Source organism: Littorina saxatilis, linkage group LG16, assembly GCF_037325665.1.
Source record: "Littorina saxatilis isolate snail1 linkage group LG16, US_GU_Lsax_2.0, whole genome shotgun sequence".
Taxonomy (NCBI): Eukaryota; Metazoa; Mollusca; class Gastropoda; order Littorinimorpha; family Littorinidae; genus Littorina; species Littorina saxatilis.
The window spans coordinates 2,105,203-2,124,470 of NC_090260.1; the positions used below are offsets into that span (position 1 = coordinate 2,105,203).

The following is a 19,268-nucleotide window of genomic DNA, read 5'->3' on the forward strand; positions in this document are numbered from 1 at the left end:
ATCTCAAAAACGACCATGGATGTCACCAAAAATCTGGATTTCCAAGAAACCCTTGCCTGTTTCTTGCCCCCGTGCCCAGGTGACGTCACAGCCATACCTACCTTGCACACATTTGGACAGATCACGCAGGTTGAAGACGTAGTGAGACTTGGCAGGGGTCGGCAGGAGGTCGGTACTCATGCGGAAGTAGATCTCCACGGCGGCTGCCACAATGGGCTCGCTGCATTGTCGCACGGCGTGGGGGAAATCCATCAAGAACCCTGTTAAGATGGCCTGTCAACACACAGTGGCCATGGAAACGAAAGTGTAAACTTATGTAAAAGGCGTAAAGACAAAAGACAGGGCAACACGTACAGCAACTCACCGTAACCATGGTGATAATGGGGTGGGGGATATGAAGAACAGAGAGTACACTCACCATAACCATGGTGATAATGGGGTGGGGGATATGAAGAACAGAGAGTACACTCACTATAACCATGGTGATAATGGGGTGGGGGATATGAAGAACAGAGAGTACACTCACCATAACCATGGTGATAATGGGGTGGGGGATATGAAGAACAGAGAGTACACTCACTATAACCATGGTGATAATGGGGTGGGGGATATGAAGAACAGAGAGTACACTCACCATAACCATGGTGATAATGGGGTGGGGGATATGAAGAACAGAGAGTACACTCACCATAATCATGGTGATAATGGGGTGGGGGATATGAAGAACAGAGTACACTCACCATAACCATGGTGATAATGGGGTGGGGGATATGAAGAACAGAGAGTACACTCACCATAACCATGGTGATAATGGGGTGGGGGATATGAAGAACAGAGTACACTCACCATAACCATGGTGATAATGGGGTGGGGGATATGAAGAACAGAGAGTACACTCACCATAACCATGGTGATAATGGGGTGGGGGATATGAAGAACAGAGAGTACACTCACCATAACCATGGTGATAATGGGGTGGGGGATATGAAGAACAGACAGTACACTCACCATAACCATGGTGATAATGGGGTGGGGGATATGAAGAACAGAGAGTACACTCACCATAACCATGGTGATAATGGGGAGGGGGATATGAAGAACAGAGAGTACACTCACCATAACCATGGTGATAATGGGGTGGGGGATATGAAGAACAGAGAGTACACTCACCATAACCATGGTGATAATGGGGTGGGGGATATGAAGAACAGAGAGTACACTCACCATAACCATGGTGATAATGGGGTGGGGGATATGAAGAACAGAGAGTACACCCACCATAACCATGGTGATAATGGGGTGGGGGATATGAAGAACAGACAGTACACTCACCATAACCATGGTGGATAATGGGGTGGGGGATATGAAGAACAGAGAGTACACTCACCATAACCATGGTGATAATGGGGTGGGGGATATGAAGAACAGAGAGTACACCCACCATAACCATGGTGATAATGGGGTGGGGGATATGAAGAACAGAGAGTACACCCACCATAACCATGGTGATAATGGGGTGGGGGATATGAAGAACAGAGAGTACACCCACCATAACCATGGTGATAATGGGGTGGGGGATATGAAGAACAGAGAGTACACTCACCATAACCGTGGTGATAATGGGGTGGGGGATATGAAGAACAGAGAGTACACTCACCATAACTGTCACGATCGGGTGACAGAGACCAAGAAAGTGTCACTCAGTGGAGTGCCTGTTCTTGGTCGATTATGATAGAAAGCGCCTGTACGTGATATTGGGCTACAGCAGAGTTTGCTGACAGTGCTCAATGAACACGGATGGTTTGCTGCGCACGAGTTTTACAGTGGAGGTTTTTGCTGTCATAGGGCTGACGGTTTTTCGCTGACAGCGCGCACGGGATTTTCGCGGATCGAGTTTCTCGTGTCTTTTTTCTGCTTGGGAGGCAGAATTGTGTATAGCTGGACTGGTTTGGTGACAAGGTCAGTCACGTGTATTTGGCTAGGTGGTCTGTCAGAGACTCAAAGGACGACACACTTGACACCCAGCGGCAGAAGGGGAAGGTTCTAATACACAGTTTCTAGAGTATGATGGTTTTTCACCGAGTATTATATTCGGCACTCTAGGGGAACTTCCACAAGTTATTCCTTTTCTCTGCCACGTATTTTGCTGAGGACAAGTCGTCAACTTTCCTTCGTCGGCGATGGCTTTCGCATAAGGATTCGACAAGGGGTTCTGGACGTTTTTGGTCACTGTTGACGAACAGAGGCTGTTCCAGGGAGGAAGCGGATTTTTGCTTCCATGAGAGTACAATCATAGGCTTTTGAGGTAATAAATCATTATTTAACGCTGTTGATGAGTCTGTGTTTGTGGAATGAAATACTCTCTGTTGTTCTTTCCAGGTTAGCGCATAATTTACTCTCTGTGACGCTAAAATACTAATCTGTATATGGTTTTTGCAGATAGGGAGAGAAGGACGGAAAATGACTGTTTTGTTGTTGTAAAAAGTCCGTTTTGTGCAGGCCCACGTGCTCGATGAGATATTTAAAGATGACATGTTTTAAGGTGGTGGGTGAGGGGTAGCTGACATGTTTAGTGCACCGATGCTTTCTGTTTGCAGCCTTCGTTCGTTTCTGTCGGTTTCCTGTAACCGCTGCACGGCTGCCTTTTGACGGGGCACTGCTAGCTGCAGACGCTGGAGCTGGGACCTGAGGAAGCTACGCTAACTGGCTAACCAGCAGACCGGCTAACCAGCAGACCGGCTAACCAGCGAACCGGCTAACCAGCAACCCGGCTAACCAGCAACCCGGCTAACCAGCATACCGGCTAACCAGCATACAGAAAGAAAGCTAAGTGCACCGTGTCTTACGCACCCCGTTGACCACCGTTGTCTTTTTCTTATCTGTGATTTCATTGGAGTAGTGACAACGTGGGGTGTGTGACCCCTGCATGAACTAGAGCTTTTTGAACAGAACATTCTCATTTTGACTGTATTTACACGGGTTCAGCGTGTTACTATAATTTTCTATATACTACTGGCATTTTGTCAGTGACCACGGGTTTTTTACGTGTTGAGAACGTAAAAGGAACATATTTTGAGTGAAGGCTCGAGGGAGGTGGCGAGTTTATACATAAACAGGCGTCTGAAACTTATACTTTTGTTGACTCTATTTAATTGTATGACTGCGAGAGTGGATCGTGGTGTGGTTAGTTAATTAGTAGTAATTAACCGGTTCATAATCACCTTAAGTGATATATTGAAACGTGACACATGGGGGCCAAGCCGGGATTTACTCAGTTAATTTCCAACTGATAAAGACCCACCAATTAAGGATAACTAAGAGCAGATAATCTCGTCAGTGCTCGACTTATTTTCTGCTTGGTGCTACCCTTTTTTGTATAGTTTTGATCATATACCACACCTTAAGCGATTCACATCTTGCAGGAAATGTAAATTGTAATTTGTGAGTTATTGTATGCGCTAACTGTGATTACTTCCCTTTCCTTTGTTTGTGAATCTTTGTTGTTGTACGTTCAGAGTTTTCCGTTGCAGAGAGCTGAGCGGGGTTAGCGGATTTGTTATTCGTTTTACTCAGTTTTCTCTACATTGTTGTTTCGCATTTTGTAACAGGTTACATTTCTACCGTCTTGTTTTACTTGGATTTTTCTCCATATTTTGACTTTGTTGGAATTTTGGGGGGGAAGGGTCCGAGGACTTCTGTCCTAACCAAGGCTGTGGGAAACGCTTTGTTTCACCGCAAAAAGCAGCCGATAAAGTAGGCCACGGCTGTGGGAAACACTTTGTTTCACCGCAAAAAGCAGCCATAAAGTAGGCTACGCGATTTGTTCTACACCGTTTGGATTTTTCTTCTGCATTTTCTGGTTGCGGGATTTTTGTATCCACCGCTTTCATCACCGCGTGTTCTAGCTATAGCTGCGTTAGACTTACTTTGGTGATAAAGCTTTGCTAAACTAACCATGGCTACAGGGGGATCTCCTACGAGGAGAATAACTTTCGAGACTCCTGGCAGCGAGCAACCGACTGAGCGAGACGCACGCGTTAGAGCCCGAAGCGTTCTAAAACGCTTAGAAGTAGAACGGAAGGAAGAATTTGAGCGACTGACAAGAAAAGAAGAACGTGACCGACAGGACAAGAAGGACGAACTTGACAGACAAGAAAGGGAACGACAGGCTGAACGACAGGCCGAACGTGACCGACAGGACAAGAAAGAGAAAGACGAACTTGACAGACAAGAAAGGGAACGACAGGCAGAACGAGACAGACAGGAAAGGAAAGACGAACGTGAGAGACAGGAACGACAAGAAGAACGTGACCGACAGGATAAGAAAGACGAACTTGACAGACAAGAAAGGGAACGGCAGGCCGAACTTGACAGACAGGAAAAGAAAGACGAACGTGACAGACTAGACCGGAAGGAACAGGCGGATCGCGATCACCAGCTAGAGCTAGCTAGGCTACAGGCCGAGAAGGGTACGCTTACTCAGGCTAGCGCGCCGACGTTTGTTGCCGACCGTACGAGACTGCCGACGTTCGACGATGACAAGGACGAGCTCGACGACTTTTTACGCCGGTTTGAGCGCATTGCATCTGACCAGAAGTGGGAAGAGGCCACGTGGGCTAGCCGCCTTAGCACCTGCTTGAAAGGACGCGCATTGCAGCTCTACAACGCTTTGGATGACGACGAGGCGAGAGACTATCAGGCACTTAAGAAGGCGTTACTCCAGCGCTTCAACCTGACTGCGGAAGCCTACAGACGACGTCTGCGTAACAGCAAGAGACTGAGCGGCGAGCTGAGTCATCAGTTTGTGGCACGCCTTAATCTCTACCTGCGGCGCTGGGTGGAGATGGCCGAAAAGGACTGGACCGTCAACGACCTTGCCGACCTCATTGTCATGGAGCAACTGATGTCCAGCCTGCGACCTGAGGTGGTGACCTTCGTGCAGGAACACCAGCCAAAGACTACTCAGGAGGCAGCCGACTGGATCAGAGTACACGAGGACGCCCAGGCGATCTCCGGCAAATCTTCAGGCTCACGGCCGGGAAAATCGGGAAATTCGGGTTCTTCAGGACCCAAGGACGGGAAGGACGATCAGGGACACAAAGGATCAAGTTCCAGAACTGACATCCAGTGTTACTACTGCAACAAGCGGGGCCACGTGAAGAAGGACTGCCACAAGAGACAGGCTGACCAGAAGGGCGTACACTTTGTTGGCAGCGAGGAGTTAAGGGACGTCACGAGCTCATGCACCATTCCACAACTCTGCGTTCCGTGCTCCAGGAAACATTTCCAGCCCCACTGCAACGTCTACGTTAACGGAGTGAAGGGCGAAGGTCTGCGGGACACAGGGGCAGACATGATAGTGGTTCGGGCGAGTCTAGTTCCAGCTATGGCCTACACAGGAGACAGCATCAGAGTGAGAATGGCCGAGGCATCTCACGCTTACGACTTGAACACGGCAGTGATCAAGGTCGTAACACCGTTGTTCACGGGGACCATTGTGGCCGTCGTCATGGACGATCCTCCATGCGACCTGCTCATTGGAAACCGGGTTCAGTTTGTGGACGGCGTCACCAGGGAGGTTCCCGTTTATCGGTCTCCCGACGTCATTTCAGTGCTCACGCGGGCACAGGCGGAGCGAGAGGACAAACCTCTCAAACCCCTACCTGCTGCACGAGCTGCCCTGGGGAACGTGACCCCCGCGCTTCTCGCGAAGGCTCAGGCATCTGATCCGACATTAGCGACTCCTCGGGAGCACGCGAAGTCGGGGAAGGTGAAGCTGAGCGGGAAGCATGGGAGGTCAAGGTTCCTCAGGGACAAGAAGTTGCTCTACCGTGAGTTCAGCAACCAAGAAGGTACATTCAAACAGGTTGTCGTGCCTCGCGAGTTTCGCGAGGGTGTCATGGCAACGGCACACGACTCGATTCTGGGAGGTCATCTTGGCACCAAGAAGACCACGGATCGTGTCTGGCGCCACTTTTACTGGCCAGGCATCTGCACGGATGTCCGACGTTTCTGTGCGTCCTGCGATAAGTGCCAGAAGGTGGTTGCCAAAGGAAGGGTGAGGAAGGTCCCCTTGGAGAAGATGCCGCTCATCGACGAACCCTTTCGTCGGGTGGCAGTGGACATCATCGGGCCCATCTTGCCTGCGTCTGAGGACGGAAACAGATACATTTTGACCATGGTGGACTACGCTACTCGATACCCAGAGGCGATCCCTCTGAAATCGATTGAAGCCACGCGAGTAGCTGAGGCTCTGGTTACAATGTGGTCCCGGCTGGGAATTCCATCAGAGGTACTCACCGACAGAGGCACGCAGTTCACGGGAGGAGTGATGGCGGAGGCAGCACGACTGCTATCACTGGAGCAGCACTTCACCACTCCTTACCATGCTCAGTGCAACGGACTGGTGGAAAGGTTCAATGGCACCTTGAAGACCATGCTGAGGAAACTAGCTCAGGAGAAACCACGCACGTGGGACAGGTACATCCCAGCATTGCTTTTTGCATACCGCGAGGTTCCTCAGGAGAGCTTGGGCTTTTCCCCATTTGAGTTGTTGTACGGCAGACAGGTACGCGGTCCCATGGCTATCCTGCGTCAGGCTTGGACAGACGAAGAAGCTGACGAGGAGGTGCAGACGACAGCGACCTACATCGTAGAACTCAGGAACAGGATTGAAGAGACCTGCAAACTGGCTCAAGAGAACCTGGGAAGAGCAGCACAGCGTTACGCGCGAGGATTCGACCGCAAGGCACGGCCGCGCAGCTTCAAGATTGGAGAACGGGTGTTGCTACTTCTACCTGTCAAACACAACAAGCTACAACTGCAGTGGCAAGGACCTTTTGAGGTGACAGCGAGGGTGGGCCAGAACGACTACAGGATCGTCATGAACGGGAAAGCACGCCTGTACCACGCCAACCTGCTGCGCGCCTACATAGAGAGGACAGCCTACGGGGAGAAGAACAAAGACCAGAAGAACAAAGACAAGAAGACAGAGAAGGTTGCAGTCATCAGGGGTGAAACGAGGGGTTGCTCGTTCTTGAGGACGACCTTTCTGTCTGGAAACAGACCATCAACCTCTGCAATATCTTCAGGTTGCAAGGTTGGCAAACGCCAGACTTATGCGCTGGGCGTTGATTCTCCAACCGTACCAATTCACGGTACGCGTCATTCCGGGCGCCAACAATGTTGGAGCTGACTTTCTCTCTCGGGCTGTAGAGGAGAACATGACTGTGAGCGAAACCGAGGTTTCGTCTTGAAGAGGGGAGGTGTGTCACGATCGGGTGACAGAGACCAAGAAAGTGTCACTCGGTGGAGTGCCTGTTCTTGGTCGAGTATGATAGAAAGCGCCTGTGCGTGATATTGGGCTACAGCAGAGTTTGCTGACAGTGCTCAATGAACACGGAGGGTTTGCTGCGCACGAGTTTTTCAGTGGAGGTTTCTGCTGTCACAGGGCTGACGGTTTTTCGCTGACAGCGCGCACGGGATTTTCGCGGATCGAGTTTCTTGTGTCTTTTTTCTGCTTGGGAGGCAGAATTGTGTATAGCTGGACTGGTTTGGTGACAAGGTCAGTCACGTGTATTTGGCTAGGTGGTCTGTCAGAGACTCAAAGGACGACACACTTGACACCCAGCGGCAGAAGGGGAAGGTTCTAATACACAGTTTCTAGAGTATGATGGTTTTTCACCGAGTATTATATTCGGCACTCTAGGGGAACTTCCACAAGTTATTCCTTTTCTCTGCCACGTATTTTGCTGAGGACAAGTCGTCAACTTTCCTTCGTCGGCGATGGCTTTCGCATAAGGATTCGACAAGGGGTTCTGGACGTTTTTGGTCACTGTTGACGAACAGAGGCTGTTCCAGGGAGGAAGCGGATTTTTGCTTCCATGAGAGTACAATCATAGGCTTTTGAGGTAATAAATCATTATTTAACGCTGTTGATGAGTCTGTGTTTGTGGAATGAAATACTCTCTGTTGTTCTTTCCAGGTTAGCGCATAATTTACTCTCTGTGACGCTAAAATACTAATCTGTATATGGTTTTTGCAGATAGGGAGAGAAGGACGGAAAATGACTGTTTTGTTGTTGTAAAAAGTCCGTTTTGTGCAGGCCCACGTGCTCGATGAGATATTTAAAGATGACATGTTTTAAGGTGGTGGGTGAGGGGTAGCTGACATGTTTAGTGCACCGATGCTTTCTGTTTGCAGCCTTCGTTCGTTTCTGTCGGTTTCCTGTAACCGCTGCACGGCTGCCTTTTGACGGGGCACTGCTAGCTGCAGACGTTGGAGCTGGGACCTGAGGAAGCTACGCTAACCGGCTAACCAGCAGACCGGCTAACCAGCAGACCGGCTAACCAGCGAACCGGCTAACCAGCAACCCGGCTAACCAGCAACCCGGCTAACCAGCATACCGGCTAACCAGCATACAGAAAGAAAGCTAAGTGCACCGTGTCTTACGCACCCCGTTGACCACCGTTGTCTTTTTCTTATCTGTGATTTCATTGGAGTAGTGACAACGTGGGGTGTGTGACCCCTGCATGAACTAGAGCTTTTTGAACAGAACATTCTCATTTTGACTGTATTTACACGGGTTCAGCGTGTTACTATAATTTTCTATATACTACTGGCATTTTGTCAGTGACCACGGGTTTTTTACGTGTTGAGAACGTAAAAGGAACATATTTTGAGTGAAGGCTCGAGGGAGGTGGCGAGTTTATACATAAACAGGCGTCTGAAACTTATACTTTTGTTGACTCTATTTAATTGTATGACTGCGAGAGTGGATCGTGGTGTGGTTAGTTAATTAGTAGTAATTAACCGGTTCATAATCACCTTAAGTGATATATTGAAACGTGACAATAGCCATGGTGATAATGGGGTGGGGGATATGAAGAACAGAGAGTACACTCACCATGGTGATAATGGGGTGGGGGATATGAAGAACAGAGAGTACACTCACCATAACCATGGTGATAATGGGGTGGGGGATATGAAGAACAGAGAGTACACTCACCATAACCATGGTGATAATGGGGTGGGGGATATGAAGAACAGAGAGTACACTCACCATAACCATGGTGATAATGGGGTGGGGGATATGAAGAACAGAGAGTACACCCACCATAACCATGGTGATAATGGGGTGGGGGATATGAAGAACAGACAGTACACTCACCATAACCATGGTGATAATGGGGTGGGGGATATGAAGAACAGAGAGTACACTCACCATAACCATGGTGATAATGGGGTGGGGGATATGAAGAACAGAGAGTACACTCACCATAACCATGGTGATAATGGGGTGGGGGATATGAAGAACAGAGAGTACACTCACCATAACCATGGTGATAATGGGGTGGGGGATATGAAGAACAGAGAGTACACTCACCATAACCATGGTGATAATGGGGTGGGGGATATGAAGAAAAGACAAGTACACCCACCATAAACATGTGTTTTAGGCTATGCTCCGTGGGCGGAGAGAGGGAGGGAGGGGGAGAGACTCAGACTCAGACTCAGAACTTTATTACAAAAGGATAAAGGTTTCAGGCAAAGCCTATTCTTCCAACCTGTCCTTTATACAACACATAAAGACAGATGGACATAAAAAATAAAACTTCAATCAGATAAGATACAGAGAGGGGGAGGGAGGGGGGGGGAGGGGGAGGGAGGGGGAGGGAGAGGGAGGGAGGGGGAGGGAGAGGGAGGGAGGGAGGGAGAGGGAGAGAGGGAGGGAGGGGGAGGGAGAGAGGGGGAACGAGAGGGAGGGAGGGGGGTGGGAGAGGGAGGGGGGGAGGGAGGGGGAGGGAGAGAGGGGGAACGAGAGGGAGGGAGGGAGGGGGAGGGGTGGGTGGGAGAGGGAGGGGAGGGAGGGAGGGGGAGGGAGAGGGATGGAGGGAGGGGGGAGGGACGGGGGAGGGAGGGGGAGGGAAGGAGGGAGGGAGGGGGGGAGGAGGGGGGGAGGGAGGGGGAGGAAGAGGGAGGGAGAGGGAGGGAGGGAGGGGGAGGGAGGGGGAGGGAGAAAGAGGGAGGGAGAGGGAGGCAGGGAGGGAGGCAGGGAGGGAGTAATGTCTAATGAAGAAAAGAGAAGTACACTCACCATAAACATGTGTTTCAGGCTGTGCTCGGTGGGCGGGGGGATGGACAGCATGGAGAAATGGCGGAACAAGCGCGGCGACACTAGGTTACGTCCACCACCAGGGGGCGCACACGCTGCCGACAGGGTCACGTCCTGCACACAGATATGCAGATAACTTCACTGGGTTATATCCATGGCACAATGTCAGTTTACAGAAAGCCAACTGTACGAGACATTCACTCAAACATACACAGTTACTGCCCTTCCTCTAAAACCATCAGAGCTGTGGATGTGTGTGTGACATGTGTGTATGTGTGTGTATGTGAGTGTGTATACATATATATATATATATATAAATGTGTGTGCGTGTGTGTGTGTGTGTGTGTGTGTGTGTGTGTGTGTGTGTGTGTGTGTGTGTGTGTATGTGTGTGTGTGTTTTTGTGTTTGTGTGTGTACGTGTGTGTTTGCCTGAAGACGTGCCTGCCTACATACCTGTGCGTGTGTGTGTGTGCATGCATTTGTGTGTGTGCGTATGTGTGCATGCGTGCATGTGTATGTGTGTGTGACATAGACCTACATGTATCTCCTTCCAGTAGAGCTTCTCGCGGTCGTAGAGGCCGCCAAAGTCCAGGTACTGTCTCAGCAGCTCGATGGGAGGCTGTGAGCCATAGGTGTCCAGCTTGGGCATGTTGAGGTCGTCGATCATGATGATCACACGCTTACCAATTGGGGCGCCTGTTAACAAAGCACATTGGTGTTACACAAACATTCAACACACATACACATGCAAACACAAACACACACACACACACACACACACACACACACACACAGACACTTATACACACACACTCACACAGACACAGAGACGTAGAGGTTACATGCCGAGTCTCAGAGATTATTAAAAATAATGGTCGAAGTTAGCGGATCATGAAAAATGCGAGCTTCAGCGAGCTTTTTCATGACCGCGAACTGAGACCATTATTTTTAATAATCACTGAGACGGTGTGTAACCTCTTTATTCCTCCTTTCTTCAGTTATTCAAAGAAAACAGGAGTTTTTGTGCGAAAGTTTGATCGAATCCGAATCACTCAACCAGTCAACCTGCGCAGGCGATCGATTAATGCGCGGTTGTATAGTTCCGTGCAAATCATTCCATTCTGTTAACACTTCTTGTCAGTTTCCCTGTTTTAAACTAAAATCAAGTACACAGATATGCTGTTAATCTGCTGTGGCGGTAAAGGCAGATATTGTGTGTTCTTTTTATATTTAGTCAAGTTTTGACTAAATATTTTAACATCGAGGGGGAATCGAAACGAGGGTCGTGGTGTATGTGCGTGCGTGTGTGCGTGCGTGTGTGTGTGTGTGTGTGTGTGTAGAGCGATTCAGACTAAACTACTGGACCGATCTTTATGAAATTTGACATGAGAGTTCCTGGGTATGAAATCCCCGAACGTTTTTTTCATTTTTTTGATGAATGTCTTTGATGACGTCATATCCGGCTTTTCGTGAAAGTTGAGGCGGCACTGTCACGCCCTCATTTTTCAACCAAATTGGTTCAAATTTTGGTCAAGTAATCTTCGACGAAGCCCGGGGTTCGGTATTGCATTTCAGCTTGGTGGCTTAAAAATTAATGAATGACTTTGGTCATTAAAAATCGGAAAATTGTAAAAAAAAATAAAAATTTATAAAACGATCCAAATTTACGTTTATCTTATTCTCCATCATTTGCTGATTCCAAAAACATATAAATATGTTATATTCGGATTAAAAACAAGCTCTGAAAATTAAATATATAAAAATTATTATCAAAATTAAATTGTCCAAATCAATTTAAAAACACTTTCATCTTACTCCTTGTCGGTTCCTGATTCCAAAAACATATAGATATGATATGTTTGGATTAAAAACACGCTCAGAAAGTTAAAACAAAGAGAGGTACAGAAAAGCGTGCTATCCTTCTTAGCGCAACTACTATCCCGCTCTTCTTGTCAATTTCACTGCCTTTGCCACGAGCGGTGGCCTGACGATGCTACGAGTAAAATGGCATTGCGTTCAGTTTCATTCTGTGAGTTCGACAGCTACTTGACTAAATATTGTATTTTCGCCTTACGCGACTTGTTATGTTTTAGTATCGCTTAGGATAATGTTCTTTCGTCAAATGGGACTAGCAGACGAACATTTGCACCCGTGTTCCAACGTTAATTACTGTATGAAGTTCAGTTTTCTGGGGAAAATAGTGTATGAAACCGCTTTATGTTGTTTAAATTGATGAGATGTGTGCATTTGGTTGCGTGTGATCTGTTTATAAAATGAAATATTGTTGAAAACTGACCGTCGGAATGCAGTCAGTGTTGTCGAAGAAACTGAGTGACAAGAAGGGGAACTACTCTTGTTGCTAGACAAAGTATGAGTTACTTACCTTGGGAATTTGCTTGTGATGAACGTTTGTGCACGGCAGATCTAGATTCAGAAAACAGCCGAACTCATGGATTTTACATGGAGATTCATGTGTTCAGGCCTGTAGTTGTTAATTTAAATGTGGTATGTTTGTATTGTTTGCTCCAGAAATGTATACTTCGTACATTAGAGCGTTCGGAGTTTTTCAGTCGCAAAATTAGTACCGAAACAGAACAGCTTCTCAACCCATTGCACTATCAAGGATTCAGGTTGTTGCTGGCTCGTTATTTGTTTGGTTGCTGGGTCATTATCGAAAAATAACTAGCTCTACAAGTTTACAGAGGTAAAGAAGCAGAGGGGGGAATAAACACAAACACACACACAGACACACACACACAGACACACAGAGAGACACACAGACACACAGACGCACAGAGACACACACACACACACACACACACACACACACCACACACACACACAGACACACACACACACACACACACACACACACACACACACACACACACACACACACACACACACACACACACACACACACACTATCTCTCTTTTAGGACAAATAACAAGTCGCGTAAGGCGAAAATACAACATTTAGTCAAGCTGTGGAACTCACAGAATGAAACTGAACGCACTGCATTTTTTCACATCGACCGTATAGTCCGCCGCTAGTGCAAAAGGCAGTGAAAGTGACGAGCCTGTACATGTTTAGCGCAGTAGCGGTTGCGCTGTGCTGCATAGCACGCTTTACTGTACCTCTCTTCGTTTTAACTTTCTGAGCGTGTTTTTAATCCAAACATATCATATCTATGTTTTTGGAATCAGGAACCGACAAGGAATAAGATGAAATTGTTTTTAAAACGATTTCGGAAATTTAATTTTAATCATAATTTTTATATTTTTAATTTTCAGAGCTTATTTTTAATCCGAATATAACATATTTATATGTTTTTGGAATCAGAACATGATGCAGAATAAAATAAAAGTAGTTTTGGATCGTTTTATAAAAAAATAATTTTAATTATATTTCAGATTTTTAATGACCAAAGTCATTAATTAATTTTTAAGCCCACATGCTCAAATGCAATACCGAAGTCCGGCCTTCGTCAAAGATTGCTTGGCCAAAATTTCAATCAATTTGATTGAAAAATGAAGGTGTTACAGTGCCGCCTCAGTTTTACAAAAAGCCGGATATGACGTCATCAAAGACATTTATCGAAAAAATGAAAAAAACGTCTGGGGATATCATACCCAGGAACTCTCATGTAAAATTTCATAAAGATCGGTCCAGTAGTTTAGTCTGAATCGCTCTACACACACACACGCACAGACACACACACACACACACACACCATGACCCTCGTCTCGATTCCCCCCTCTATGTTAAAACATTTAGTCATAACTTGACTAGATGTAACAAGACAGGGAAGTATCAGCTGTGAGGTCATCACAGTGTTGTTACACCCCCGGTATAGGGGTGTGTACAGGATTCGGTCGATGTGTTTGTTTGTTTGTTTGTTTGTTTGTTTGTTTGTGTTCGCATATAGATCTCAAGAATGAACGGACCGATCGTCACCAAACTTGGTGAACAGGTTCTATACATTCCTGAGACGGTCCTTACAAAAATTGGGACCAGTCAAACACACGGTTAGGGAGTTATTGGTGGATTAAAATTATACAAGGACTTATAGAGGGACATATTAATGGTCAAAGGGAAATAACCATTCTCACTGCCACCAACTGAGAAGGTTATTTCCCTTTGACGGGGGTGTTTTTCCTACCTCGGAGGAATTTCTTGTTCTCTTTAACTCACCTTGTTCTTTTAAATACTAACTTACACATTTATATAACCCTTACATGATACAACAATTCACTAGTGATGTTTCAAGTAACTGTCCAATGATATAACAATTCACTCTCAACTGACCAATGACATAACAATTCACTCTCAACTGACCAATGATATAACAATTCACTAGTGATGTTTCAAGTAACTGACCAATGATATAAACATTCATTAGCAACTGACCAATGATATAACTATTCACTAGAAACTGACCAATGACGTTCTTGCGGCGTTTTTCCAGTTTGGACTCGACCATCTCCTGCGTGCGGTTGCTGCTGGTCTGAGCCGAGAAGTTGATGAATACCGGCACGTAGTTCTGACGCTCTGCGATGTTCAGCAGCGTACCGCGCGCAATCACAGACTGAAAGGAAAAATATGATACAATACAATACAATACAATACATTACAATACAATACAAAACAGGCAGGTAGTTCTGACGCTTTGCGATGTTCAGCAGCGTACCGCGCGCAATCACAGACTGAAAGGAAAAATATAATACAATTCAATAATATACAATACAAAGCACGGCTGCCCCTCTGCCATGCTCAGCATCGTACCACGCACAATCACAGACTGAAAGGACAAATATGATACAATACAGTACAATACAATAAAATACAAAACAAGACAGGTTTGTAGTTTTGCCGCTCTGCAAAGTTCAGCAGCATACTATAATATAATATGCAATATAATACAGCACAACACAACACAACACAACACAACACAACACAACACAACACACTACACTATAATACAGTACAAGACAATATTTTTGCGTTGGTTACAGTCTGCTATTTCCAAATACACTCGTAGGCACGAGAGGGCTTTAACAAGTACGGCAGTTTTTCTCTCGCTATTTCCGTCATGCTGTTGACCTCTGTGCGCACTTGGTCTTGTGCTTGCGTGTACACACGAAGGGGAATAAGGCACAAGTAGGCCTGCACATAAGTTGACCTGGGAGATAAAAAAAATCTCCACCCTTAGCCCACTAGGTGGCCGGAATTTGAACTCACGACCTTCCGTTTAGGAGGCCCATGCCACTATGCCACTGCGCCCGTCCTGTGTGTTTCTACACCTACCTAACTTGGTCCTGTGTCTGCATCCACACGTCCTGTAGAATAACCCTCAACATACCAGACGCACCCGGGATTCAAAACTCAATGTGAAACGAGATGGTGGGAGAGTGTACAGCTACAAACCTTTCACCACACACTCTGTGCCCTCACCTTGCCCAAACCAGTACCGCCCATGTAGAGAGAAGACTGTCTGTCTCACAGACAGCATGTCTAGAATACAGCTAAAATGTACAGATACAAAGTGTACAGCTACAAAATGTACAGTTACAAAGTGTACAGCACCTCCGGGACAACCTGTGTCTGGCCTGTCTGAAAACACCTCCGCGTGAGGGGTTTTGCAGCCAGTGCAGTGAAGATAAAGAGGGAAACATTTTCTCTGCTCGCACGGTAGCAAGCAGGATGTCACTGAACTGACAGCTACAAACCTACCACCACACACACACTCCATGCCCTCACCTTGCCAACGCCGGTGCCGCCAGTGTAGAGCACTGAGTGCCGCACAGAGAGCAGCTTGTCGAGAATGTATCCGAAGCGTACGGTGTCGATGGTGGGGACCAGCATGTCGAAGAAGGGCACCTCCTTGTCGTAGCGGAAGGAGGGGACGATCTTCTCCCAGGCGTCCAAGCGACGTAGTTCAAAGTCCATGTAGTAGCTCCACAGATCACCACCAGATGGCAACTGGTACATGGAATATACACAGTCAGAGAGAGATAGAAAGAGAGAGAGATTGTGTGCGTGTGCGTGTGTGTGTGTTACATGGAATATATACACAGTCAGAGAGAGAGAGAAAGAGAGAGAGAGATTGTGTGTGTGTGTGTGTGTGTGTGTGTGTGTGTGTGTGTGTGTGTGTGTTACATGGAATATATACACAGTCAGAGAGAGAGAGAAAGAGAGAGAGAGAGAGATTGTGTGTGTGTGTGTGTGTGTGTGTGTGTGTGTGTGTGTGTGTGTGTGTGTGTGTTGTGTGTATGTGAGTGTACCTGCGTGCGTGTGTTTGTGTCACTTTTGCTGTGAACTTAGGATCTTTATCAAGCGCATGCGTACATATGAGGGTGTTTGGACACTGAGAAGTCTGCACAAAGTTGGCTGTGGGAAATAAATCTCTGGCAGGACGCGGGGATCGAACCCACGCTGATAAAGACAAGTGGTATTGAGGCCAACGCCGCTACCCACTGAGTCACCACTACCCACTGAGCTGTCTTCACCACTACCCACTGAGCTGTCTTCACCGCTACCCACTGAGCTGTCTTCACCACTACCCACTGAGCTGTCTTCACCGCTACCCACTGAGCTGTCTTCACCGCTACCCACTGAGCTGTCTTCACCGCTACCCACTGAGCTGTCTTCACCACTACCCACTGAGCTGTCTTCACCACTACCCACTGAGCTGTCTTCACCGCTACCCACTGAGCTGTCTTCACCGCTACCCACTGAGCTGTCTTCACCGCTACCCACTGAGCTGTCTTCACCACTACCCACTGAGCTGTCTTCACCACACTCCACAATCCCCCACCCCCCCTCTTCTTCCACTGACCTTGGCCTCTCCGTTGTCCTCAAACTGGGTACGGATGAAGGTGTCGAAGGCATCCCAGTAGTTGTCGGTGATGTTGCCTCCGACCGACCAAATGTAGCAGAAGACGAACGTTGTGCACACAAGCACGTGAAGCTTGACGGGGTCCGCGTGCATGTCGGGCCCGCCGCGCGGCGGGAACAGCAGCGCCTCCAGCAGCTTGCACAACGTCGTCACTTTGCTGATATCCACCTGCATCCACACACACAGGTGAAGTGTCATCGTCAGTCACACAATGTCGCCACTTTGCTGATATCTAGTGTCATACACACACACAGGTGAAGTGTCATCGTCAGTCACACAATGTCGCCACTTTGCTGACATCTAGTGTCACACACACACAGGTGAAGTGTCATCGTCAGTCTCACAATGTCGCCACTTTGCTGACATCTAGTGTCACACACACACACACAGGTGAAGTGTCATCGTCAGTCTCACAATGTCGCCACTTTGCTGACATCTAGTGTCACACACACACACACAGGTGAAGTGTCATCGTCAGTCACACAATGTCGCCACTTTGCTGACATCTAGTGTCACACACACACACACAGGTGAAGTGTCATCGTCAGTCTCACAATGTCGCCACTTTGCTGACATCTAGTGTCACACACACACACACAGGTGAAGTGTCATCGTCAGTCACACAATGTCGCCACTTTGCTGATATCTAGTGCCATACACACACACAGGTGAAGTGTCATCGTCAGTCACACAATGTCGCCACTTTGCTGATATCTAGTGCCATACACACACACAGGTGAAGTGTCATCGTCAGTCTCACAATGTCGCCACTTTGCTGATATCTAGTGCCATACACACACACAGGTGAAGTGTCATCGTCAGTCTCACAATGTCGCCACTTTGCTGATATCTAGTGTCACAAGAACACACACGCTTGCACGCAAGCACAGGCACCCCTACACACACAAGACGCATACTCACAGAAAACACATACACAGATATGCACACAAACACACACATGACACAAACATTACCACACACACATTACACAAACACACACACACACATATTACAAATCCACACACACACACACACTCATACATACATAACACAAATCCACACACAAACACACACACACGCACACACACACACACACACACACACAAACACACAAGGTCAACATTCTTACATTTGACCTCCCAAGCTTGCTGGACATTTCTAAAGGGAGACAATCCCGCCTTCTCACCTGGTTGATGGCCTGCTCGCATTTCTTGTTTACGAATTTCAGTCCGTCCTCGATGTATCTAGTGAACAGGTCGAGGAGGAAGTCTTTGGTTTCCTCTGTGAGTTTGTCCTCCCAGCTGGTCATCCAGGTCTTGACGAAGGGCATCCACTTGAGCTCCTCTGGGTCCAGGTACACCATGCCACACCTGTCACAGGTAACATCGTTAGACACACAGGTACACCATGCCACACCTGTCACAGGTAACATCGTCAGACACACGGGTACACCATGCCACACCTGTCACAGGTAACATCGTTAGACACACAGGTAACATCGTCAGACACACAGGTACACCATGCCACACCTGTCACAGGTAACATCGTCAGACACACGGGTACACCATGCCACACCTGTCACAGGTAACATCGTCAGACACACGGGTACACCATGCCACACCTGTCACAGGTAACATCGTCAGACACACGGGTACACCATGCCACACCTGTCACAGGTAACATCGTCAGACACACGGGTACACCATGCCACACCTGTCACAGGTAACATCGTCAGACACACGGGTACACCATGCCACACCTGTCACAGGTAACATCGTCAGACACACAGGTACACCATGCCACACCTGCCACAGGTAACATCGTTACACACACAGTAACATCCTTAGATACACAGGTACCATTGTTAGACACACAGGTAACATCGTCAGACACACAGGTACACCATGCCACAGGTAACATCGTCAGACAAACAGGTACACCATGCCACACCTGTCACAGGTAACATCGTCAGACACACGGGTACACCATGCCACACCTGTCACAGGTAACATCGTCAGACACACGGGTACACCATGCCACACCTGTCACAGGTAACATCGTTACACACACAGGTACACCATGCCACACCTGTCACAGGTAACATCGTCAGACACACGGGTACACCATGCCACACCTGTCACAGGTAACATCGTCAGACACACGGGTACACCATGCCACATCTGTCACAGGTAACATCATTACACACACAGGTAACATCCTTAGATACACAGGTAACATCGTTAGACACACAGGTA

The 19,268-nt window shown here is 47.6% G+C and overlaps 1 protein-coding gene across 1 annotated transcript in view; it reads right to left on the reverse strand.

Annotated features, from left to right (window-relative positions):
* Positions 1-19,268, reverse strand: part of LOC138950209 (dynein axonemal heavy chain 6-like) — a 165,561-nt gene that overhangs the window by 80,304 nt on the left and 65,989 nt on the right. Inside the window, exons 39-45 of the mRNA XM_070321958.1 lie at positions 18,200-18,383; positions 16,954-17,181; positions 15,876-16,097; positions 14,556-14,703; positions 10,653-10,810; positions 10,097-10,228; positions 102-273 (exon numbers count right to left, since the gene is read on the reverse strand). Of these exons, the coding sequence (XP_070178059.1) occupies positions 102-273; positions 10,097-10,228; positions 10,653-10,810; positions 14,556-14,703; positions 15,876-16,097; positions 16,954-17,181; positions 18,200-18,383 (1,244 nt within the window). The remainder of the gene's footprint in view (positions 1-101; positions 274-10,096; positions 10,229-10,652; positions 10,811-14,555; positions 14,704-15,875; positions 16,098-16,953; positions 17,182-18,199; positions 18,384-19,268) is intronic.